Below are 27,050 nucleotides of genomic sequence, written 5' to 3'. Positions count from 1 at the left end.
ATTTCTGTACGTCACTTCCCTTTTTTTGTCTTTACATTTGTTCTGACCATGAGGCACCCCGGGAGTCTCCCTGAATCTGCTGTGATTCTGGGGCTGCCCAATTCATGAATCACTCATTGATCAGTTAAATTCCTTTACATTTAATTCAGCTGAAGTTTTTCTTTTAACAATAATGAGTCTTTCAATCGATGAACATGGAATACTCTCCATTTTAGTTTTTTTCATTTCTTTCATCAAAATTTTGTAGTTTTCCTCATAGATCTTACATATATTTTGTTATATTTAAACCTATTTCATTTTTGTGAGTACTAATGCAAATGGTATAGTGTTTTTAACTTCAAATTCTACTTGTTCATTGCTAGTATATAGGAAAGTGATTGATTTTTGCATGTTAGCCTTGTATCCTGCAACCTTGCTGTAAGTGCTTTTTAGTTCCATGAAATTTGTTGTTGTTGTTGATTCTTTAAGATTTTCTACATAGATAATCATATCATCTGGGAGCAAAGACTTTTATTTCTTTCTTCCAAATCCATATGCCCTGTATTTCCTTGTCTTGCTGCATTAACTAGGACTTCCAGTGTGATATTGAAAAGGAGTGATAAGAGAAGACATCCCTGCCTTATTCCTGATCTTAGTGGAAAAGTTTCTGGTTTCTCACCATTAAGTATGATGTGAGCTGTAGGCTTTTTGTAGATATTCTTTATCATGTCGAGAAAGTTCTCCTCTGTTCCTAGTTTACTGAGAGTTTTTATCATGGATGAGTATTTGACTTTGTCCAATGGCTTTTCTGCATTTATTGATATGATAATATAATGCTTTTTTTTCAGCCTGCTGGTGTAATGGATTATATTCATTGATTTTCAAATATTGAACCAGTCTTGAATACCTGGAATAAATTTTACTTGGTTGTGGTATATAATCCTTTGTATACATTGTTGGATTCTATTTGCCAATATTTTGCTGGGAGCTTCTGCATCTATATTCATGGGAGATATTGGTCTGTAGTTTTTTATTTTTTTTCCTGGAATGTCTATGTCTGCTTTTGGTATTAGAGTAATAATGGCCTCATAAAATCAGTTATGGAGTATTTCTTCTGCTTTATCTTCTGAAAGACATGGTAGAGAATCAGTATAATTTCTTATGTAAATGTTGACTGGAATTCACCAATAAACCCATCTAAGCCTGGTTCTTTGTGCTCTAGAAAGTTATTAATTATTGATTTAACTTCTTTAATAGATATAGGCCTATTCAGATGGCCTATTCCTCTTGTGTGACTTTTGACAGATTGTGTCTTTCAAGGAATTAGTCCATTTCATCTAGATTATCAAATTTGTAGACACAGAGCTCTTCACAGTATTCTTTTATTATTAACTTAATATCCATGGAATATGTAGAATCCATATCCATGAAATATATGGAATTCATGTGCCCTCTTTCATTTCTGATATTAGTAATTTATATCTTCACTCTTTCACTCTTTTTTTTTCTTAGTTAATCTGGATAGAGACTTATTGATTTTATTGATCTTTTCAAATAACTTTTGGTTTCATTCATTCTTATATGCTAAGCAACATGCTAAGTTCAACAGTAAACACCCTAGCATAGTTTGCCATTATAGGGCTATCAGTATAGACAGGCAGATAGATGATAGGCAATAATATCAACATTTAATATGTCTTGTATTATATTTTCTTATACTCAATATAAGTAAGATTAAGTTGCTCTGTTAACACATCCTGTGCAAAAGCATGTGGGCAGGCTCTGAATTTTAGCTGAGGTGCATTACTCACATGAGTTAATACATTCATATAGGACATTTATTGATGAGCAGCAGCTGAGATTTATTGGATTATTATTTGTTAGAGTAAAACCAAGTTTTCTCCTGAAGAATCGCAAAAAAGGCTAGCTATTATATAAATGCTGCATAGGTTGAGAACAAAGTGGGCTTTCTTTTAAATTCTTTAAGTATTGTCATAATCTTAATATTGTTATTGATTCATTCACTACAACCAGAAGAAAGGTTCTTAACCTTCATCAGCTCTTCTTGGCCTGAAAAGTGCAGTAAGATATAGGAAACTCTGGGATGGGCAGGAAAGATATAATGATATGAGAGTTTCCATGATCCTTTAGTTCTTTAGTCTCCACTCAGTGTGATTTCTGATAAAAACAGCTCGAACCCAGGTGAGATTCATTTTGGAAAAAATCAGGCTGACAATCTCAATCATGACTAAGGAATAAGAGTAGAATGAGGTCTTAATCCCTCACCACAAACTCATCATCTATAATTATTAAGAAAGGACACACCATTACAGACTCCAAAGACACACTTCCAAACCCAGACTTTTCTCCTCTTATTTAGGCCTTTTTTTTCCTGGGCTTTCCCTGGTTTTCCTCTGCTGAAAAAACAAACAGACCAGCAAACTTTCCCTTACTTGCCTCCCTTAGGTATCTGACCCCTCATAGATATTGCCAAGAATTGATGAAGGAGGATGAAAATGCCACTTATAGGAATTTGCAGAATGAGACCAAAGTCATTCTTATAAGACATTGTGTCCAAAACTGGACTGCCCACAGTGTCCATCACCCAGATGGAAGTCCTGTTGTACTGCCACAGGGCGCACCCCACCCTAGGCCACCCTTTCCAGACTCCATCCCACTGCAGTCCGCTCAGAAGCCTCAGCTAAAACAGCTCTGGCTGGGCTGCCAGCCCAATCAGTTCCCATTTTTGCTACTTGATGAAACTTGCTTAATGTCCCAGTATATGATCAAATTTTGTTAATGTGTATTCTCCACCTATTGGGAACAATATTCTACAAGCCCATTAGATGAAGTGTATTATTTGTGTTTTATACATCTTCTAAAGCTTTAGTGATTTTGGATCTAAATGTTCTACCAGTTCCTGAGGAACATATATTAAAATTTCTGCAATTGCTCATATGTCCTTATCTGCCAAATTCCTATTATTTTTATTTTTGAAGAATTTTATTAGGTAAATAGAATATTAGGATTTTCATATCACTTTGGTGAAATTGGCCTTTCATGATTATGTGGTAACCCCATTTATCTCTAGGAATTCCACCCTTTTAATTCTAACCTTTGTGCATCCTCATATTTTAAGCATATCTCTTGTAAACATCACATAGGTGATTTTTGTTTGTTTGTTTGTTTGTTTGTTTGTTTGTTTTGAGACAGAGTCTTGCTCTGTCGCCCAGGCTGGAGTGCAGTGGCACGATCTCGGCTCACTGTAAGCTCTGCCTCCCAGGTTCACGCCATTCTCCTGCCTCAGCCTCCCAAGGAGCTGGGACTACAGGTGCCTGCCACCATGCCTGGCTAATTTTTTGTATTTTTAGTAGAGATGGGGTTTCACCATGTTAGACAGGATGGTCTCGATCTCCTGACCTCATGATCCGCTCGCCTCAGCCTCCCAAACTGCTGGGATTACAGGCTTGAGCCATTGCACCTGGCCAATTTTTATTTTTTAAATGTATTTGACAATAGTTTTTTGCCTGAAGAGTTAAGTCCATTTACATATACTGGATCTCTTTTCTGTTTCCTTAATTTATGCTTTCTCTTTGATTATTTTTGGATTTTCTGTTTCCTTTTTGTGGCCTTCTTTTAAAATAACATTTTCTCAAAAAAAGAATTTGATCCTTCTATTTTAATTCCCATTATACCCACTCTCAGTTTGCATGCTACTGTTGTTCAGTTATTTCACCTTTTTTACATTTTAATATTATCTATTGGAATAATTATTACTTTATGCCATAATTTTTTAACATGGTAACATGTTTACCATTTCTTTGTGGTCACCACTCCTTGTGGCATATCAGATCCTTCATCAGGGATCATTTTTCTTCTCTCTTAAGCATATCCTTTGTATGTAGAAGTAAACACCCTTTATCTTTGTCTGAAAATGTCTTTCTTTCACCCTTTCTGAAAGACAGTTTCCCTGGACATGGAGTTTTTCATTTACTTTTTTTCAGAACTTTAAATTCTACTGCATTCTAGCTTCTATTGTTGCTGTTGAGGTGTCAACTGAAAGCTTAATTTTTATTCCTTTATATATAAACTATCTTTTCTCCTTGGGATAACTCTTAAGACTTTATGTTTGTTTTTGTTTTGTACTTTCACTACTACAATAGCAAACATCTGTGATATCCTTTTGCTATTCTGAAGTGTCTCATCCCACAATGAATTAGAGCAGGCCCTATGTAGCCAACAGAATACACTGCAAGTGCTAGTGTGTGACTTTCAAGAGCAGGTCTTCCAAAAGCTTTGTAGCTTTTTCATTGTCTTTTGGATGACCCACCCAGAGGGAAGCCAGCTGCCATGAGTTATTCAATCAGTCCCAGGAAGAGGCCCACCTGGAGAAGAATTAAGGCACCCAACTAACAGCCAGCATCAGCTTGCAGCACATGAGGGAGTCACCTTGGATTCGGTTCCTCTAGTCTAATGGGTCTCTGAGCCTCCAGGTGACTGCAGCCCCCGACACCATCTGACTGTAACTTCCTGAGAGACCTCAAGCAAAATCACTTCCAAATTCCTGACCCACAGAAACCTGAGATCATAAATGATTATTGTTGTTTTAAGCCATTATATTTTAGAGTGGTTTGTTATGTAAAATAGGAACTTTGTTTATCCCAGTTTAGAATTGTGGGGGTCCCTTTACCTGATGATTGGTGTCATTTTTAATTTCTGGAAATTTTTTAGTTTCTATTTCTTAAATATTGCTTTTCCCACATTCTCTATATGATTTTTGTCTACGACTCCACTCTATTCTCCAACTCTTTTCATTTCTCTTTCTTATGTTCCATGTTTTTATGTCTCTATTCTATGTAAATTACTTAAATGTATCTTTCAGTTCAAAGATTTTTTTCTTTGTTAGGTCAATCATATGCTATTTAACCTTTATGCTACAATTTTTTAAATTGATTTATAAGAAATAAAATCCATATATTTTTAGTGTACAGTTCATTGAATTTTAATGCATATTATACTGATATAGCTGCAACCACTATACTGTCAAGATAGAGGCATTCCCGTTATTTCAAAAAATTCCCTCAAGCTCCTTTCCAGTCAAATGTTTTTCTCAGAGACGACCATTGTATTTATGTCTGCCACCTGTTCTAGAACTTTGATACAAGGAATCATGCAGAAGATACTCTTCTGTGTGTGGCTTCCTTTGATTGTCAGTTTAAAAAATGCATTCATGTTGTTCCTTTTTATTGGTGAGCAGCATTCCATTGCTGAGTAGACTACTATATGTTTATACATTCAGTTGATGATGGGTATTTTGGCTGTTTCCAATTTGAGGGCTATTAGGAATAAAGTTGTTATAAAATTTGTGGCCAAGATATTTGAAGACATGATTTCAGTTTACCTGGATAAATACCAAAAAAGTGGAATTTCTTGTCACGGAATAGGTATACGTTTGACTCAATGAAAAACTGACTAGCTATTCTTTGAAATGGTTTACAAATTTCTTTTTCTACTAGAAATGTAGGGGAACAGCCTCACTAAAACTTGGTATTATAAATCTTTTTAAGTAGGTATGAAATGGTAAATCTGTGGTTTTAATCTGCATTTCCTTGATGACTACTGACGTGACTTACTGACCATTTCCATATTTTCTTTTGTGAAGTGTTTTTTTTTAATAGATACACTTTAAGTTCTGGGATACATGTGCAGAAGGTGCAAGTTTGTTACATAGGTATACACGTGCCATGGTAATTTGCTGCACCCATCAACCTGTCATCTACATTAGGTATTTCTCCTAATGCTATCCCTCTCCCAGACCCCCCAGCCGCCAACAGGCCCCGGTGTGTGATGTTCCCCTCCCTGGGTCCATGTGTTCTCATCGTTCTACTCCCACTTAGAGGGAGAACATGCAGTGTTTGGTTTTCTGTTCCTGTGTTAATTTGCTGAGAATGACGGTTTCCAGCTTCATCCATGTCCCTGCAAAAGACATGAACTCATCCATTTTTATGGCTGCATAGTATTCCATGGTGTATATGTGCCACATTTCTTTATCTAGTCTATCATTGATGGGCATTTGAATTGGTTCCAACCCTTGCTATTGTGAATACTGCTGCAATAAACATACATGTGCATGTGTCTTTATAGCAGAACGATTTATAATCCTTTGGGTATATACCCAGTAATGGGATTGCTGGGTCAAATAGTATTTCTGGTTCTAGATTCTTGAGGAATCGCCATACTGTCTTCCACAATGGTTGAACTAATTTACACTCCCATCAACAGTGTAAAAGCATCCCTATTTCTCCATATTCTCTCCATCATCTGTTATTTCCAGACTTCTTAATGATTGCCCTTCTAACTGGCGTGAGCTGGTATCTCATTGTGGTTTCGATTTGCATTTCCCTAATGACCAGTGATGATGAGCTTTCTTTCATATGTTTTTTGCACACATAAATGTCTTCTTTTGAGAAGCGTCTGTTCCTCTCCTTTGCCCACTTTTTGATGGTTTTTTTTTCTTGTAAATTTTTTTAAGTTTCTTGTAGATTCTGGATATTAGCCCTTTGTCAGATGGGTAGATTGCAAAAATTTTCTCCCATTCTGTAGGTTGCCTGTTCACTCTGATGACAGTTTGTTTTGCTGTGCAGAAGCTCCTTAGTTAAATTAGATCCCATTTGTCAATTTTGGCTTTGGTTGCCATTGCTTTTGGTGTTTTAGTCACAAAGTCTTTGCCCATGCCTATGCCCTGAATGGTACCGCCTAGGTTTCCTTCTAGGGTTTTTATGGTTTTAGGCCTTACATTTAAGTCTTTATCTTGAGTTAATTTTTGTATAAGATGTAAGGAAGGGGTCCAGTTTCAGTTTTCTGCATATGACTAGCCAGTTTTCCCCGACACCATTTATTGATTAGGGAATCCTTTCCCCATTGCTAGTTTTTGTCAGGTTTGTCAAAGATCAGATGGTTGTAGACGTGTGGCATTATTTCTGAGGCCTCTGTTCATTTCCATTGGTCTATATATCTGTTTTGGGACCAGTACCATGCTGTTTTGGTTACTGCAGTCTTGCAGAATAGTTTGAAGTCAGGTAGCATGATGCCTCCAGCTTTGTTCTTTTTGATTAGAATTGTCTTGGCTATACAGGCTCTTTTTTGGTTCCATATGAAATTTAAAGTAATTTTTTCTAATTCTGTGAAGAAAGTCAGTGGTAGCTTGATGGGGATAGCATTGAATCTATAAATGATTCTTCCTATCCATGAGCATGGAATGCTTTTCTATTCGTTTGTGTCCTCTCTTATTTCCTTGAGCAGTGGTTTGTAGTTCTCCTTGAAGAGGTCCTTCACATCCCTTGTAAGTTGTATTCCTAGGTTTTTTATTCTCTTTGCAGCAATTGTGAAAAGGAGTTCACTCATGATTCAGCTCTCTGTGTATTATTGGTGTATAAGAATGCTTCTAATTTTGACACATAGATTTTGTATCCTGAGACTTTGCTGAAGTTGCTTATCAGCTTTAGGAGATTTTGGGCTGAGATGATGGGGTTTTCTAAATATACAATCATGTCATCTGCAAACAGAGACAATTTGACTTCCTCTCTTCCTATTTGAATATGCTTTATTTCTTTCTCTTGGCTGATTGCCCTGGCCAGAACTTCCAATACTATGTTGAATAGGAGTGGTGACAGAAGGCATCCTTGTCTTCTGCTGGTTTTCAAAGGGAATGCTTCCAGCTTTTGTCCATTCAGTATGATATAGGCTGTGGGTTTGTCATAAATCGCTGTTATTATTTTGAGATACGTTCCATTAATGCCTAGTTTATTGAGAGTTTTTAGCATAAAGGGGTGTTGAATTTTATCAAAGGCCTTTTCTGCATCTATTGAGATAATCATGTGGTTTTTGTCATTCGTTATCTTTATCTAATGAATTACATTTATTTATTTGCATATGTTGAGCCAGCCTTGCATCCCAGGGATGAAGCTGACTTGATCATGGTGGATAAAGTTTTTTATGTGCTGCTGGATTCGGTTTGCCAGTACCTTATTGAAGATTTTCACATCGATGTTCATCAGGGATATTAGCCTGAAATTTTCTGTTTTTGTTGTGTCTGTGCCAGATTTTGGTATCAGGATGATGCTGGCCTCATAAAATGAGTTAGGGAGGAGTTCCTCTTTTTCTATTGTTTGGAATAGTTTCAGAAGGAGTGGTACCAGCTTCTCTTTGTACCTCTGTTAGAATTCGGCTGTGAATCCATCTGGTCTTGGGCTTTTTTTTGTTGGTAGGCTATTAATTACTGCCTCAATTTCAGAACTTGTTATTCGTCTATTCAGGGATTCGACTTCTTCCCGGTTTAGCCTTGGGAGGGTGTATGTGTCCAATAATTTATCCACTGCTAGATTTTCTAGTTTATTTGCGTAGAAGTGTTTATAGCATTCTCTGATGGTAGTTTGTATTTCTGTGGGATCAGGGGTGATATCCCCTTTATCATTTTTTACTGTGTCTATTGGATTCTTCTCTCTTTTCTTCTTTATTAGTCTGGCTAGTGGTCTATTTTGTAAATCTTTTCAAGAAACCAGCTCCTAGATTCATTGATTTTTTGAAGGGTTTTTCATGTCTCTATCTTCTTCAGTTCTGTTCTGATCTTAGTTATTTCTTGTTTTCTACTAGCTTTTGAATTTGTTTGCTCTTGCTTCTCTAGTTCTTTTAATTGTGATGTTAGGGTGTTGATTTTAGATCTTTCCCACTTTCTCCTGTGGGCATTTAGTGCTATAAATTTCCCTCTTTAGCTGTGTCCCAGAAATTCTGGTATGTTGTGTCTTTGTTCTCATTGGTTTCAAACAGCTTATTTATTTCTGCCTTAATTTTGTTATTTACCCAGTAGTCATTCAGGAGCAGGTTGTTCAGTTGCCGCGTAGTTGTGCAGTTTTGAGTGAGTTTCTTAATCCTGAGTTCTAATTTGATTGCCCTGTTGTCTGAGAGACTTAGGATTTCCGTTCTTTTGCATTTGCTGAGGAGTGTTTTATTTCCAATTATGTGGTCGATTTTAGAATAAGTGTGATGTGGTGCTGAGAAGAATATATATTCTGTTGATTTGCAGTGGAGAGTTCTGTAGACATCTACTAGGTCTGCTTGGTCCAGAGCTGACAGCAATTCCTGAATATTAAATATTCCAGGAATATTTAAAATTCCTGTTAATTTTCTGTCCATTGATCTGTCTAATGTTGACAGTGTAGTGTTAATGTCTCCCACTATTATTGTGTAGGAATCTAAGTCTCTTTGTAGGTCTGTAAGAACTTGCTTTATGAATCTGGGTTCTCCTGTATTGGGTGCATACATATTCAGGATAGTTAGCTCTTCTGGTTGCATTGATCCCTTTACCACTATGTAATGCCCTTCTTTGTCTTTTTTTATCTTTGTTGGTTTAAAGTTTGTTTTATCAGAGACTAGGATTGCAACCCCTGAATTCTTTTGCTTTCCATTTGCTTGGTAAATATTCCTCCATCCCTGCATTTTGAGTCTATGTGTGTCTTTGCACATGAGACGGTTCTCCTGAAAACAGCACACCGATGCATCTTGACTCTATCCAATTTGCCACTCTGTGTCTTTTAATTGGGGCATTTAGCTTGTTTACATTTAAGGTTAATATTATTATGTGTGAATTTGATCCTGTCATTATGATGATAGCTGCTTATTTTGCCCATTAGTTGATGCGGTTTCTTCATAGTGTCGATGTTCTTTACAATTTGGAATGTTTTTGCAGTGGCTGGTACCAGTTTTTCCTTCCCATATTTAGTGCTTCCTTCAGAAGTTCTTGTAAGGCAGTCCTCGTAGTGACAAAATCTTTCGGCATTTGCTTCTCTGTAAAGGATTTTATTTTTCCTGGTTTTGGGAATTTTCAGCCTTTTTGTGCTGTTTTTTCCTCACTTACATGGATTTATCTACCTTTGGTATTAGATGTTGGTGACCTTCAGATGGGGTTTTTGGGTGGAAGTCCTTTTTGTTGACGTTGATGCTATTCCTTTCTGTTTGTTAGTTTTCCTTCTAACAGTCAGGCCCCTCTGTTGCAGGTCTGCTGGAGGTTCACTCCAGACCCCGTATGCCTTTGTATTACCAGGTGAGGCTGCAGAACAGCAAAGATTGCTGCCTTTTCCTTCCTCTGGAAGCTTCATCCCAGAGGGGCACCTGCCAGATGCCAGCTGGAGCTCTCCTGTATGAGGTATCTGTTGATACCTGCTGGGAGGTGTCTCCCCGGCAGGAGGAACAAGGGTCAGGGACCCACTTGAGGAGGCAGTCTGTCCCTTAGCAGAGCTCGAGCTCTGTTCTGGGAGATCCCCTCCTTTCTTCAGAGCTGGCAGGCAGGAATGTTTAAGCCTGCTGAAGCTGCACCCACAGCCATGCCTTCCCCCAGGTGCTCTCTCCCAGGGATAGAGTAGTTTTATCTATGAGCCCCTGAGTGGGACTGCTGCCTTTCTTTCACAGATGCCCTGTCCAAAATGGAGGAATCTAGAGAGGCAGTCTGGCTACGGTGGTTTTGCTGAGCTGCAGCAGCCTCCACCAACTTCCCTGCGGCTTTGTTTACACTGTAAGGGTAAAACTGCCTACTCAAGCCTCGGTAATAGTTGATGCCCCTCCCCCCACCAAGCTCGAGCATCCCAGGTCGACTTCAGACTGCTGTGCTGGCAGGGAGAATTTCAAACCAGTGAGTCTTAGCTTGCTTGTCCCCATGGGGGTGGGATCCACTGAGCTAGACCACTTGGCTCCCTGGCTTCAGCCCCCTTTCCAGGGGAATGAATGGTTCTGTCTCACTTGCATTCCAAGTGCCACTGGGGTATGAGAAAAAAACTTTTGCAGCTAGCTCAGTGTCTGCCCAAACGGCCACCCAGTTTTGTGTTTGAAACCCAGGGCCCTGATGATGTAGGCACCCGAGGGAATCTCCTGGTCTGTGGGTTGCAAGGACCATGGGAAAAGCTTAGTATCTGGGGCCGGAATTCACCATTCCTCACAGCACAGTCCCTCATGGCTTCCCTTGGCTAGGGGAGGGAGTTCCCCAACCCCTTGTGGTTCCCAGGTGAGGTGACATTCCACCCTGCTTCAGCTCACCCACTGTCTAACCAGTCCTAATGAGATAAGCTGGGTATCTCAGTTAGAAATGCAGAAATCACCTGCCTTCTGCATTGATCTCGCTGTGAGCTGCAGACCAGAGCTGTTCCTATTTGGCCATCTTGCCAGCCACCATGAAGTGGTTTTTTAAGATGCTGACCATTTTAAAAAATTGATTTGTCTTTTTATTAGTGATTTGTAGGAGTTCTTTACATATTCTAGATACAAGCCTTTTGTAATGTAAATATATATTGCAAATATTTGTATTCTAAGAAATATTGGCCTACCTCAAATTGTGAAAATATTACCCTATGTTTACGTCTAGGTGATTTACAGGTCTAGGATTCATCTAGAATTAATTTTTGTATATGGTTTTTGGTGGGATTTAGGTTAATTTTTTTCCACATATGGATATCCAGTTGTTTCAGCAATGTTTTTTGAAAAGATTCTTTTGCTGACTGTGCATGTTTATTTCTGGACTTTATTCTATTAGACTGAGTTATTTGTCTTTTCCTATACCCATATCATACTGCCTTGATTACTGTAGCTTTATTGTCTTGATATTGATAGTACACATTCTTTAATTTTGTTCTTTTTCAAAGTGTTTATCGACCCTTCTAATCATTTTGCATTTCTATGTAAATTTTAGAATAAACATCTCCATTTCTAAAAAAACGGCTGCTCAAATTTTTAATGCAGTAATATTGAATCTTAGAGAGTAGCTTATCAAATATTGAATTATCTAATCCATGAATATAGTATATCTTGCCATTTAGGTTTTTTTTCAGTGATATTTTGTGGGTTTTAATGTAAAGGTCTCATACTTTTTACATATGAAATTTACTCAAAATTATTTTATAATTGTTAGTGTTATGAAGATTATTTTATTTCACTTATAAATTTTTATTGCTAGTATATAAATGCAGAATTTATATTTGTATATTACTTTGTACCTATAATCATACTTACCTCTTGTTTCAAGTACCTCTTTGGTAGAGTCTTCAGACTTTTCTAAATAAAAATTCACATTGCAAATAAAAATAGGTAACTTCTTCCTTTATAATATTTGGGGGTTTCATTTATCTTTCTTAGTTTAATTTGCTAAGACCTCTATTACAATGTTAAATACAAGTGATAAGAGGAGATATTTTTGTCCTGTTCACAACCTGATAAAAAATGCTCACTACCTTACCATGAGGTACAATTTTAACTAGAGGTTTATTCCCCATTCCTTATACACTGAAGAATGTCCTGAAGTGAACAGCTGTATTACAGCTGTTTTAATGTGGATCTCACCCAGCACGGTTTTCTTTTTACAGAGCTTGAATATCTACTCTTTGTTTCTTTTCAATGCCTTCAATTATGATTAATCTTATCAAGAGGGTAGTCCAATGCAAGCTACTCCGCCATTAATGAAAGCTTTCATTGCATATATAATTTCAATCATTATACTCTTAATTTCTTATTTGATGCTTTGTTAGTTTCCTTCCATATCTGTTAGATCTTTTTTGAGTTTCTGATCCTCTCTTAGTTTTAAAACATAAACTAACCCTCTCTTAGTTTTAAAACATATTAGATGTATTTATTTTATAGTCTGTATCTGATTACTCCAATAAATGAGGCACTTATGTGTCTGCTTCTGCTCTTTTTGTTTCTGGAAATGAATGCCTATGGTAGCTTTTTTCCTCATACATTCATGTTTTTTAATGCTGGCTTATGTTCCCTAGAACTTTAGATCCAGTACTTCTTTGTGTCCTGAGTTGAGAGTATATTCTTCCAGAAAGAATATACATTGATTCTTGGGAACTTGGGCATGCCACCAACATAGATTCATTTCATTTAAATTCTTGCTTAGATTTTTCCATCCTTGAAGACTGGGCACCCAACCTCCACTAAGACCAACCTGTGGCCAAGAATTCTTAGGGATAGGTTTCTATTCCTCTACCAAGAGCCAATAATGAGAAAAGCATGTTTCTTTGCATGTAATCTGTCATTACAAATTTGATTTTTTTTCTTGTTTCCTATTTCTCCAGCAGTTTAACGTATGTGATTCCTGGTTTCATGCAATGTTCTCTGATTCACCTACCCACACTACATAAGTCCAACGCTTGGTCTCCTGTTGCCAGAGGGCACAGCTACTAAAATCAAACCTCTAGACCACCTAGGATTGCTAGGTGCATGTAAGATGGCAGCTTCAATGTGTGATTTCCACCAGATACTGCTGCTCAAGTTTGATTTCAAACCCCAGAGGAATTCTCATGTTGTCTTATAAACTCAGCCATATATTTAATACTGCTTCTCATGTTTCATCCAGTAGACATTTTGTAGTAAGAGGATTTCAAGGTACATAGTTTAATTCATAGCTAGAAATTGAAATATTTAATATTCACTTTTTAATCACTGAAGGCTATAGTTCTTACTCTTTGTTTAGCTGATTGGCAAATGAATTAGCAGAATGGATAACAGCAGTTATTTATTGACCTCTATGCCTACACATGTGAAATATGTTTTTTTTTTAAAAAAAAAGCATCTCTATGCCTATACATGTGAAATATATAGCTATTTTTTTAAAAAAAATAGCTTTTTAAGAAAAATCAGTTATGAGAAAAAAGAGATGGAGCTACTGAATTGTCTGCATCCCTCATGTTGGTTCTACTTTTACAATATTCCAAAGAGTTTCTGTAAAGAGATGTAGGAGGCATAACCAATGAAGGAATTGTGAAGAACAGAAGTGATTGGGGTCTTGTGTTAGTACCTCACCAGTTCTCAAAGCTATCTTTCATGGATAAAATAAAGCTTGAATGATTAAAAGTGTTTCTTGGAAGTTAGCCAGATTTCACATGAAAGGGCTTTTATTTTACTCTTTTACCACAGAGAAAAATATCTTAGCATTTACACATAATAAATTTAATTCATGTGGCTGAATTATACAACTATAACATGTGGGTGATGAAACCTATCTAACCTATCTTACAGATTGTTAAATAGGTTAATTGTAAAAGGTTTAGCATAGTAGCTTTAAATATAGTAACTGCCCATTAAATGCGAGCTATTTTTATTTCCTTTTATAAAAATTCTGAAGTGAGAAACTTTTAATATCTTTGTAAATGTTAAGTTCAGAAATGGTTTAACGTCCTTGAAGTAAAAATGGACTCAGGTAAAAGCTTGGGTTCCCCATTCTAATGGGGTTCCTTCCTGAGGCCCAAGGCGCCTTGCTTTCTCCTCAGTTGTGACTGTCCAGTCTATTATAGCTTCTCACTGAAAGCAGTTTATGTGACTAATAGTAATTTTTTCTTTAGTGTAACATGCAAAGGAGTCATATTAGGGACCAGCAGATTACAAAGATGGACAGCCAGGAAAGTCTGTGTCCTCAAGAAGCCTGTACTCTAGGATTGTGATGTTAAACCCTGGGGCCCCATTATCATCACCTCAAAATATTTCAAGAAAACTACTAAAGTCTCTATGTTTATCTTCTCTTTATATATACACAGTGGATATCTTGGGGTAGAAATCATATTATCTTCTTTTATTATTCCTTATAGCCACTCCCTATGTATAGCAAGAATCAATTTAAAAATAGTTAAAATTATTAAAAATTAAACAAAAATACTGATAAAATCCAATTTTAAAGGCATTCTATTATGTGAACCTTCAGTAGGAGTCACAAATATGGTTAAACATTAAATCCTTAGGTCAAAAATAATGTACTCATAACATTGCTCCCAGTATTGTTGGGAAATGTCAGAGGCCATACTGCCAAAGAGAGAATAACAGCTGCACTAAAATTAAAAAGAAAATTGCAACTAGAACACAACTTTTGCCAGGGGAAATATCTCATATGAGACTGTAAGTGAGAAAAGTTGTCTTACCAATTTAAGGTAACCCTCAGCATCTAGAATTAAGTTTTCTGGTTTCAAGTCTCTGTAGATAATACCTAGTCGATGCAGGTAATCAAATGCTTCTGTCACACAAGCAACGCAGAATTTGGAGGTGGGTTCATCAAAGCTGCCTCTGCAATGAAATCATTTTCCCTCTTAATACTTTGGATACACGTCTTTGGTGCTGTTATACGTGTCAAATCAATTATTGGATTGGCAGGTTTATGCAATATAAATATTTTGCAGGGTATCAACAATAAAATGTATTTTATACTACCCATGAATTAAGCTGTTTGCAGATCATAAAGCAATTCAGGGAGATATGTGATACAAACAAGAACTACTTCACTAAAATTAAAATATCAACAACTGTTTTTGGTAATCACACATGGACATGTAAAAGAGAAAAATCCAAAAACAAAGATTTTCTTTAGACACCCATCACAAACTCTGGAGAAAATGCTACTATAGTGGAGAGCTTGAACCAGACTTTTGCAAATTATTGCTTGACTTAAAAATGACTCAAGTGATTATTTTCATTTCCTGTTTGCATAGCACGTCAGAGTAACCCCGGTAAAAATGGAATCATAAGTCTTTTCTGTTTGGGGCCCCTTGATCTTTTATTAAAGTCCCCTCTGTCAGCACTGTGTGTAGTTTTACAGACTAGATTTTTTTTTTTAATGCAGTGGTGATTTGCCACATGATCTCACAGAGAAACATGGCTTTGGAGTGACAGAAACTGGGTTTGACTCCTGTTTCTTTCACTCACTATATCCTTGAGAAAGTTGTTTAACTGTTCTGAGGCTCAGAATCCATATCAGTAAAAAAGGTTTGATACTTACTTAAAAGCATTTTCAGGATTAAGCACAGTGCCTAACAGGTAGCAGTAACTCCCTTTTCTAAAATGATTTAGATTTTCTCAACAAATTTGTCTATTGAAGCAAAGATAGAAGACGCTAATGCATTTGCAGGTATCACAAAAGTCTCCTCACCCTTCCAGGTTCTCCCCATTCAAATCTGTCCAATGAAATGTTCATGATCCAACACATTCATCTTCTACTGAGATGCTCAATGTTCTTTCCTTGCCTAAGTCAGTGATTCTGAACCATAAATGCACATTAAAATTGCCTGAGAAGCATTTAAAAAATCATTTACTGGAACCCATCCCAGATTAAATGAATCATAACCTCTGGCATTAGGGCCCAGCATTTTTATTTTGTAAAAGCTTTCCACGTGAATGCAATGTGTGGCCAACTTTGAAAAACACTGGCACAGGTCTGACTGTAAATATGTGGCCTTGCATCAACCCCCACAATCTAACGCCAACCCACGTTCTCATGTCTTCTGTTGCCCTTAACTTCTACCCAAATTCTTCTGTTCACCATCCACAGAGAGACATAATACTACCCCAACTTCCCTGCTTTGTCTTAAAGCAGTTTCCCTGCCTCTCTGCCTTTCCAAATTTGGGTCATGTTTAGAGTTTAATTCGAATCCTTCCTCTATCATCACATTCTCTCTCTCTCCCCTCCTCGGAGCTCACCATCTACGACACTATTTGGCATTTAACTACAAATTTCCAACTTCTTTGTCATCACTTAGTTTTCTCACTAAACAATGAAATGTTTTAAAACTGTATACCTAATCTCCCAAGGAAACTCTAAACTCATTAGAGGTAAAGTTTCTACTTTTTACTCTTTTGGTTAGAAAAGTACACACTGTCTAGAGCGTCTCCTCCTGACCCCCACCGTGCACTATGAAGCCTTTTACATAGGTGGTGCTTAGTAAATATCTATGATTTTAATTGTGCAAAAATCACCCCCTTGTGTAAAACTGAATATTTGCAGGCATCTTGCTCTGCTTTTCAGTGAGGGCTTACCCACTCCCCACCCCCACCTTTGTTTATCACACTGCTTCTGCTAGGAGATTTGGAATCAGAAACACCTGGGTTTTTACCCTGACTCTGCTTTATACTAGTCATGTAACCTGGGATAGTTCACCTCCTCTCTAGTCTGGGATTCTTTACTTCCTAAAACAGAGATGACAACAACTACCTTACGTGGTGTTACAGCACTATTGTAGCATTAGCTAAGACAATATCACTATTACTACTTTATTTTATCAAGGGATATTTTGTTATAATAATTTCCTAATGATTTCCTCTATGCCTTTTTTAATGATTATAAATATAGCCCTTAGGCCAGATGTGAGTATACAAACTTTTTCATTACCTGTCCCTTAATATACTCCAGAGCTCCCCACCTAAGCAGGCCTCCAGAAGCATGTATACATACTTATTGTCCTTGAAAGTACGATATAATCTGTGAAGACAGATAAAAACATGGTTATTATTGGAAATCTAGTTTAAAAACCTTTTTAAAGTTGCTTAGAACTATCATCATAACATTAGGAACAATGATCCTCATCTCCATATAAATACCCCACAACTACACTGGGCTTCTCGCCAAATCCTCTTTGATTTCCCCACTGCCTTGCTTCTGCTCCTGTGGATCTCACTTAGATTGGCCTTTCTCTAACCACAGACTGAACTTCTTAATCTCAGTTTTACCGTAAAAATGTTATCCATTCTTTAGGGCCAACCTCCAAGGCCATCTTTTTAACAAAACATCTCATTATCCCACCTACCAAATATGTCCTCTCCTTTTTCCAAAACCTTAGAGACCTCTGAATATGTCACCTTTAAGATTTGCCTTGCATAGTAGTTATTCATGTCAATGTCTTATATCCCCTAGTTGGTTAATTGATGTTGGATTCCCCTGGAAATAGACTCTGAGACTGAAATTTGCAAGCAGTCAGATTAGTGGGGAGTGCAATTGGAAACAACGCCTGTGGGGAAGGGAGGAAGTAGAATTGGGCTATGTTTTAGTTTCGACAAAAGCCTCAGCTTCAAGAGGCTCTGCAGTTGTTGGATGCATGTCCCCAAAGAGAGAGTATGACCTTGAGCAAGGTGGTTCTCTTCACCAAATAAAAACAAAAACCAATGCCCAGAGAGGAACCGAGCTAGAGTCCTCAGCTGACAACCACACTCCTTGAAGCTGGGGGAATGGGGGCCTCAGTTCCGAAGTGGGACCTAGGCAGGGCATCACATTTCAACCTTGTGTAAAAGCAGTTTTGGGGCCTTAATCATCAAGAGACCCCCTTTTCTCCCTAGCACCACACCCAGACCAAAGCAGACAGTAGAACAGCCATATTATATACAGATAGAAGAAGCAATCAGGTAAAGTGGTTCAAACGGTGGGCTCTGAACCAAGCTGCCAAGGCTTGAATCCAGATCAGACATTTATTAGCTATGCAACTTCTGTTTTCTCATTGTTTCTCAATGAACATATATATTCATTTTACTCTATACAGATTACATATTATTATGTATATTATTGATATATATTCACTGAAAAAAAAATATCCATTTTATTCTAATTGACCAGTGAGATAAATGTGTTGATTATCTATACATATAGATATAGCTTAGAACAGCACCTGGTGTATGTTAATTTCTCAATAAATGTTGTCATTAATATTTATTCTTCATATTATTGCCTGACTACATGCCAGGCACTTTGGAAAGAGTTGAAAATAAGACAATGAATGCAATCTAATCCATGCCCTGAAGCTGCTCATCATAGCTTGTTAACAAAATATTAATTTTAAAAGTGCATCCATTCTGGGAACATAATATAAAGATAATTGGATGACTCTCTATTGCCAGCACTGCCTGGGTTCAAACTTCTTTGTTGATCTTGGGGAAAAAAGTGGGTCTGGAAAGATGGATAGGGAGAAAGAGTCTTTTAAAGCATTTGATCAAAAAGCATAAATTCTAGTCATTGCAGGGATATTTTACATTACCCAGAAATCACTAAAACTACACTCTGGGGCATTATGACATATATGAAAGCATAAGATGGCTTACACCCCTACCCATGAATTCACAAGGATAGAGAGCTGTGGTCTATAATGATTAATATTTCTTCTGCAAACTCTTGTGACAGCTACAGAAAGAATAACTATTAGAAGATGGATGTTTTGGTACCTAGCTACTACTAGGACCAGGGTACATTCCCCCTTGGCTTCCCACATGTGCCCAAATGCTGCCTTCTGCAGAAATTCAAGATCAGGATGCTCTCTGAGGAGTTTCACACAAATCCTTGCTTCCCTAGTCCCCAATTCTGCATTAAGTCTGAATAAAATAACCAGTTCAAACTATTCCTCAATAATTTTATATTCCTATATACATATACACACATACTCAAACACACATATATATATACGCACACACATTTTTGTGATGTTTACTCAAGAATAAAAACAGGCTGGGCGCAGTGGCTCACGCCTGTAATCCCAGCACTTTGGGAGGCCATGGTTGGCAGATCACGAGGTCAGGAGATCGAGACCGTCCTGGCTAACACGGTGAAACCCCGTCTCTACTAAAAATAGAAAAAAAAAAAAAATTAGCCAGGCGTGGTGGTGGGTGCCTGTAGTCCCAGCTACTCTGGAGGCTGAGGCAGGAGAATGGTGTGAACCCCAGAGGTGGAGCTTGCAGTGAGCAAAGATCACGCCACTGCACTGAAGCCTGGGTGACACAGCTAGATTCCGTCTCAAAAGACAAAAAAAAAAAAAAAAAAAAAAAAAGAATCAAAACAACTGGAAAATATCTGACCCCAGATCTCAAACTTCTAACATTTTTAGTACTGTTGCTGTGACTGGGTTGGAGAATCCAGAGTGGGGCCTCCTCCACCTCTTCTTTCTGTCCTCTTGCATGGAAAGTTTAAAACAAGAGCCGAGTACTACTCAACCACACAAAAAAAATGAGATTCTGTCATTTGTAACAACATGGATGGAACTGGAGGTCGTTATGTTATGTGAAATAAGCCAGACAGAGAAAGACAAACATCACACGTTCTCACTTATTTGTGGGATCTAGAAATCAAAGCAATTGAATTCATGGAGATAGAGAATAGAGGAGTGGTTACCAGAGCCTGGGAAAGGTAGTGGGGAGACATGCAGGAAGGGGAGATGGTTAATGGGTACAAAATAAAATAGAAAGAAAGAATAAGATCTAGCAATTGATAGCACAACAGGGGCATCATAGTAACAATTTCATTGGATATTGTAAAATAACTAAAATAGTATAAGTAGATTGTTTGTAACACAAAGGATAAATGCTCAAGGGGATGGATACCCCATTTTCCATGCTGTAATTATGCATTGCATGCCTGTATCAAAACATTTCATGTACCCCATAAATATATATGCCTACTATGTACCCACAAAAAATAAAAATAAAAATAAAAATAATTTAAGTAAATACATAAATAAAGAGCCTGAAAATCCTAACTCCTTGGAAGCCAAGTGCTCACTTACTTCACAATGAATGGAGAGCACAGCTCCTCTAGGATCCTCTTCTCTGAGTAGACATGCTCCTGCTGCTTGGTGTCAACTATGTGCTTCTTCCTTATACACTTCATAGCAAAAGCAACATTCTCATTTTTTACTTTAACCTATGTAAGAAATGGAAAGATACCTCAAAATTAACTTGTATCTATATAAAACACACTAATCAATGAGAGTTAAAACTGTTTCATGTTTAATTAGTATGGAAGCCCTTAGCCACTTATCCCTTTGAGAACTTTCATTCAAGTGTACACACTTCCCTTTCATCACTATTTCTAGAATAGTTCATCTATCTGGGATGTGGCTCTAAAATTTTTGTATTAAAGCAAAATAAAATTCTGTTAGACTTAATATTTAGATAGCTATTCTATTTTTAATTGGGTGACATTAAAAACTTTGACTAGAATTGCCTTTTTTTATTATTCACTTTGCTTTCAAAGCAAGATTTATTATTATTATTATTATTATTATTATTATTAATTATTTTAAGACAGGGTCTCACTCTGTCGCCCAGAATGCAGTGGTGCAATCAGGGCTCATTGCAGCCTTGACCTCCTGGGCTCAAGCTATCCTCCCATCTCAGCTTCCTGAGTAGCTGGGACTACAGGTATAAACCACCACACCCAGCTAATTTTTGTATTTTTTATAAAGGTGGGGCCTCACTATGTTGCTCAGGCTAATTTCAAACTCCTGGGCCCAAGCAATCCTTCCACCTTGGCTTCCCAAAGTGCTGGGATTATAAGCATGAGCCACCGCACCCAGCCTAAGCTCTATATCTGTACCATCCAATATGGTAACTGCAAATCACATGAGGTTATGTAAATTTAAATTAAATAAAATTAAAAATTCAGTTCCTGAGTTATACTAGCCACTTTTCAAAAGCTCAACAGTCACATCTAGTTAGTGGCTACCCTATTGAATAGCACAGATATAGGACATTTTCCTCAGCACAGTTCTATTAAACAGTACTACTCTAGATGCACGATCAAGTATTTCCTAAAAAGGAAATAAACATTTTAAAATAATTTTTTGATAGATTTAAAACTCCATAAGCAGACTATGCTAGATAAGTAACTACATTGTGCAGAAATGGCTGCACTCCATATTTTGCTCATGTTTGCCATTAGTGCTGCCCATGACTTTTAAATCAATGGTGGATTTACTGCTTCAATTATTATTAGAAAACAGATCTCAGCTTTGTTAATTGAATCCTTTTGCCACAAACTTTGACGAAAAATACCACTGCAGACGGGTATTATCTTTATCTCTCCATAAGGTATAAGAGACATTACACACATTATTTATCCTAAGGAACATCTGTCCCTGCCCCCATCAGAGATGAAGCGAGGACTGGGTCTGAAGGGTACTGTCCAGACTCTCCTGACAGCATTTCAAATCTGCTCATGCCCAAAGCCAGCCAGCAGACCAACAGGTCAGCAGAGTTCCCAGAAGATAAGGTATGGTGAATCCTTAAAAATCTGATGGGCAAAGAAGGACTCGGTAATTGCCAAGGCCTCAGAGCCATCCGTACCCAGTAAGGCCACAGATCTCTATTCCACATTTTCCTTAGAAAACTTGTTTGACAGTACCACTTTTGCTACTCCTTGGAAGCTGATAGCTCAGAAAGAGGGTGATGTGGAAGGCACAACTAAAATCAGGCTGTAAGTTCCCAGATATCCTGATCAACACTACAGAAGGCTTCTCTTCAAATATTCCCTTTCATTCATCTTCTTTTCTTTTCTCACAATACGAAATTTTGAGCAACCCAAAAACAAAATAACGAAGGTGAAATACAGATATGGTACTGGAGTTGTTTAAAGAACACAACTATAACATTGAATATTTCATCTCTATGGCATTTTCACTTGACACATTCTTCTTTAGTGTATAGAGACTAAATGTGTCATGAATGTATATAGACACACATTTGCTGTTAGAAAATACATTATTTTATGTTTCCTTCTGGACGTGCTTACTTAGTATATTGATAATTATCGAGAAGAAAATTCACAAAAAACGTGATGTAAGCTTGAACTAGCAGTTGATTATTACAAGTTACTTACTAGCACAGACCTGCTACTATACAATATACAGAGTGAAAAGTTTACTTTCTCAATTTCAGTTCAAAGCAACATTTAAGATAGCAGTAACAATTCATATATTCCTCCAAGATATGCTGGAATATAAAACAAAAAAAAAAGTCAAAAGGCTTCTCTCAGATGCTTGAAACGTAAACCCCTTACAAGCTCAACTCTTCCGAACCCACCAACGCCCAGTGTTGCAATAATCTCAAGGTTCTGGAATGGGGATGATGAGGAAAATCTGGCCACCTTCTCCTTCAGCTGAATCATTTCCAGAGAGAGTGCTTTGGACAGCTTCCAGTTAGACATGGACCGCCTGTACAAGAGAAGTGAAACTTTACACACACACACCCATAATTAAGAAGGTGTCATGCCATACATAAATTTCACTCCTACGACAGTCTAATTTCTGCTGTAACTATGATTTATAATTGCCACAAAGGCTATCTCAACTTTTATGGATCAGATTCAGTCCCACACAGCGAGAAAACAATAGAATATACAAACATAAAACTCACACATATGCATATACCAGGAAATAGACGAATGCCAAGTTGAATCAATGAGAGGTAAAATGGGTATAGTTTGTGGTACTTAAAATGTACCTCTTAGGTTTCTTCTCAGTGTGGAAATTTTTTTTAACTAAAAATATATATACCTCAAAAAAGCTGTTAAAAAACAACCATGAAAAGCAGTCAATGAATGGGAATGAAACAAGGAAGCCACTTCCTTTGCTGCATGTACAAGAGAATGCCACATTGACAATCTTTCCCACGTTTTGCTAGTTTTATCAGATCTTGAAGCTTTGCATGGCTGAACCAAAATAACTGCTTTGTGAAATATGAAAAGTACATTTCTTACTTTATGTCTAAGTAATATCCATTTTTTTCTCTTTTAATTAAGGTTTACCGGTCTGGGTTACATATTCATAAATTATTACCACAAAGGCCTTCAGTGTAAAAATTGCAAAAACATATGAAGTACTGATTGAATATTCTAATTTAATTCAAATTTAAGTTTTCTAAGAATTTTGACTATATGGCTTTGATAGCACTATCTAGTGAACATGTGCTTAAGCATTCACTCTAAAAAAATGTTTCAGCAAACAATTTTCAAATAATTTTCATTTAACAAAAGTAGAGTTTTCTAGTATACACAAAAAATTAATCACTATTACTACATTTAGAGACCTACCCAACCCCCTCCTCCACATATCCCTGGGCAATAGATTCCTTACATTTTGAAAAAATTCTAACTATAACCCTGCTCTTTACCTCTAATCAAATATTAATGTCTTTTTGAGCTAAGTCACCAGGCAACATAAAATATCCCTTTTGTAAGGCCCTGGATTAGAACACTTCTCCCTAACATTCCTACTCATCACCCAAAATAAAGGAGCAGACTATTTCTAATAGATAATATCCATTCTAGTGGAAGTGGTGTTGTCTTTGTGGAAGAACAATTCAAAAGAACTCTCCAGAATTTTCTAGTGAAGGCACATTAAAAGTTACCACACAGCAAGTCACACCCTCTGTCCCCTTCTTTATTTATTGGCTGCCAGAAGTCAGCTCCGGCTCAGGAAAACATTCCTCCACTTACTTCGCATGTCTTTTTTCATCATCACGGTTCAGGTTTGCCACATATCCTTCAAGGTATTTTTGCAGCTCTTCAAATGTACCGACAGTTTGGTTGAATGTTCTAAATAGATAGAATAAAGTAAAATGCTCCGTGCTGATAGTTACCAAGGCAACTTGACATTCTTCTAAGCTCATAAAACACTAGCTGGTTATTCCTGACTTTATAAATCATTTTTTAAATAATTTATGAAATATTGAAGTTGATGTAATATGTACAAGGGTTATTAAAAGCTATATATAATTGATCCTTTGACTTTATAAAAGCAAAGGGGCTATTAATGAGAACAGGAAACTTTTTTATAGTTTTCTGCCTTGTATTTAAGGTTGTATATATATATATATATTTTTTTTTTATTATACTTTAAGTTCTAGGGTACATGTGCACAATGTGCAGGTTAGTTACATATGTATACATGTGCCATGCTGGTGTGCTGCACCCATTAACTCGTCATTTACATTAAGTATATCTCCTAATGCTATCCCTCCCCCCTCCCCCCACCCCATGACAGGCCCCGGTGTGTCATGTTCCCCTTCCTGTGTCCAAGTGTTCTCATTGTTCAGTTCCCACCTATGAGTGAGAATATGCAGTGTTTGGTTTTTTGTCCTTGCGATAGTTTGCTGAGAATGATGGTTTCCAGCTTCATCCATGTCCCTACAAAGGACATGAACTCATCATTTTTTATGGCTGCACAGTATTCCGTGGTGTATATGTGCCACATTTTCTTAATCCAGTCTATCATTGTTGGACATTTGGGTTGGTTCCAAGTCTTTGCTATTGTGAGTAGTGCCGCAATAAACATACATGTGCATGAGTCTTTATAGCAGTATGATTTATATTCCTTTGGGTATATACCCAGTAATGGGATGGCTGGGTCAAATGGTATTTCTAGTTCTAGATCCCTGAGGAATCGCCACACTGTCTTCCACAATGGCTGAACTAGTTTACAGTCCCACCAACGGTGTAAAAGTGTTCCTATTCCTCCACAAGGTTTAACAACAATTTTTTAAAGAAGATAGTGGGAAGGGAACAGCCTTACATGATGTGTTTACTGAATCAACAGGTTACAGGGGTTACAGATTCTTTTAACTTTGCTTAATAAAGTTAAGCTATATATATTTTAAATCAAGAATAAAATTTATCTCTTGTCTCAAGATAACTCTCTCCATTTCACATTCCTTCATAATTAAATCCAAAACATTTTACCTTACTTTAGTAGTTCTCTGAGGATCAGCCAACATCTCGTTACCTTTCTCACCCTTCCTGGATCACAGGTTTCTCATAGGCCTGATCTAATCACTCTGTCTCCTGTCCATGATCACTGGGAATTCTAACATAGTCCTATGACCTTGAGAAAAAATAATCCTTTTCCTCACCAGTGAAAGGCCAACTTTCTTGATTACTTCCAATGCTTCCCTGCTTCTAACTCCAACAATCCATCTTGACTGGTAATTATTAGGGTACTTCTTTTCCCTACTACAAAATAGTATCCTTCTTAAAAGTAAAGACCATGCTTTAATCATCTCTGTAACATTTTAAGTACCTAGTACACAGTAGAATGAAAAGAGTGAGTTTACCTCAAAATACCTAAAATTAATAAGCCAGAGCCACCTCAATATTGTGCTGTCTCAACTTACTGCCTCTACCCATTTACTTGACAACCAATCTATATTTACTTTATTAAGCACATATTACCTACTGTGCAGGGTATTTTTCCTTTCCCCTCCAGATCTATTCTCTACTCTTTTCTAGCCTGTTCTATGGACTGACCTTTGTCGACTGAAGAGTAGTGAGACATAAAACAGGATGGCTATGAATTTTCTAATCTCCAATAGTTGAAATTTTCTGTTAAAAAGGAAACACTCTTACTTTGTTTTACTTTTATGTATTCTATACTTCACCATTATTTTGCTGGCTATTAAACTAACTGCAGTATTACTGTAAACAAATCTTATTTTCTAAACAGAGGTGAGACGGGTGCTATAGGTCTCTAGAAATTATCCACTAACTAATCCTAAAGTCAAGTTTAAACAGCTACAAAATTGTTGCTGTGATATTCAAATAGCCTACATTAATTCAGATGCTATAGCCTGAGCAATAACTAATGAACTTTTTTTTTGAAATTTGTCCCAACAGTCAGTGATAGAGATGTGACAAATAGCATTTCCCATTTGTTTAGAGCTCTTGCCATACAAAAGGGTTATTTCATATTTTATCACATTTAAAAATAGGAAATATAACTCAAAGTTTAACTCTCCTTCTTGCACTGTAAGCAATCTAAGCCTCTGTTAAAATTATGAATTAAGAAAGAAGAAATAAAAAGTCATTGGCTTTCAGTCACTATATTTCATTGCAAGGATGGTGCCCTGTATTCAGCCACCATCTGGTGAGCACTTCCCATATGCCAAGGACTATGTCAAAGGCTGGCACTGCAACCGCAGTGAATAAGTTACATGTTTCTGTATTTATGAAGCTTACAGAAGCATGGAGAGACAGATGTTAAATAAAACAATCAAGGTATTATAATGATATGACAAGGGTATAAAGGCTGCTATGAGAGCATTATTGTGGGATCTTATTCTAGTCTATAAGTCATAGCTAGGATGATTATATAATTTATCATCCAAGCTGGAATATATTTCTGAGTGAAATGATGTGTCAATATTAAATATGCTGGTGTAATCTGAACTGTCTCAGTAAATCCAAGATGTAAGTAAACCTAGTTATATCTGATAATCAGTTTGTCTTGTCCACAGAAAATATTCACGTAATTTTTATGTCTCATTGTGCCTAATGCAATACTTTGTATATTGCAGACTCTAAATTATACATACGTGAACTAAACATTTTAAAATTATAAACTGGCAAGTAACTTGTAAGCCATATAAAATTATTGCATCCTCTTTATGGATTATGAATACATGAGACATTGTATAAATATGTGGTGTATGTGATTACAATGAAGAAAAAAGAAATGAGTTCCTCC

General features: G+C 36.9%; 1 protein-coding gene across 2 annotated transcripts in view; it reads right to left on the bottom strand.

Moving 5' to 3' along the window:
- Positions 1–27,050, bottom strand: part of PRKG2 (protein kinase cGMP-dependent 2) — a 126,771-nt gene that overhangs the window by 32,747 nt on the left and 66,974 nt on the right. For both annotated transcript variants that reach the window (XM_016951535.2, XM_009447662.3), the window contains exons 10-14: positions 24,029–24,127; positions 22,592–22,745; positions 20,319–20,455; positions 17,171–17,260; positions 14,934–15,075 (exon numbers count right to left, since the gene is read on the bottom strand). In XM_016951535.2, the coding sequence (XP_016807024.1) occupies positions 14,934–15,075; positions 17,171–17,260; positions 20,319–20,455; positions 22,592–22,745; positions 24,029–24,127 (622 nt within the window). The remainder of the gene's footprint in view (positions 1–14,933; positions 15,076–17,170; positions 17,261–20,318; positions 20,456–22,591; positions 22,746–24,028; positions 24,128–27,050) is intronic.

The sequence above is a fragment of the Pan troglodytes genome, chromosome 3 (genome assembly GCF_028858775.2).
Source record: "Pan troglodytes isolate AG18354 chromosome 3, NHGRI_mPanTro3-v2.0_pri, whole genome shotgun sequence".
NCBI lineage: Eukaryota > Metazoa > Chordata > Mammalia > Primates > Hominidae > Pan > Pan troglodytes.
Note: the sequence above shows the minus strand (reverse complement) of the source record. Positions and strands in the feature narration are given on the sequence as shown.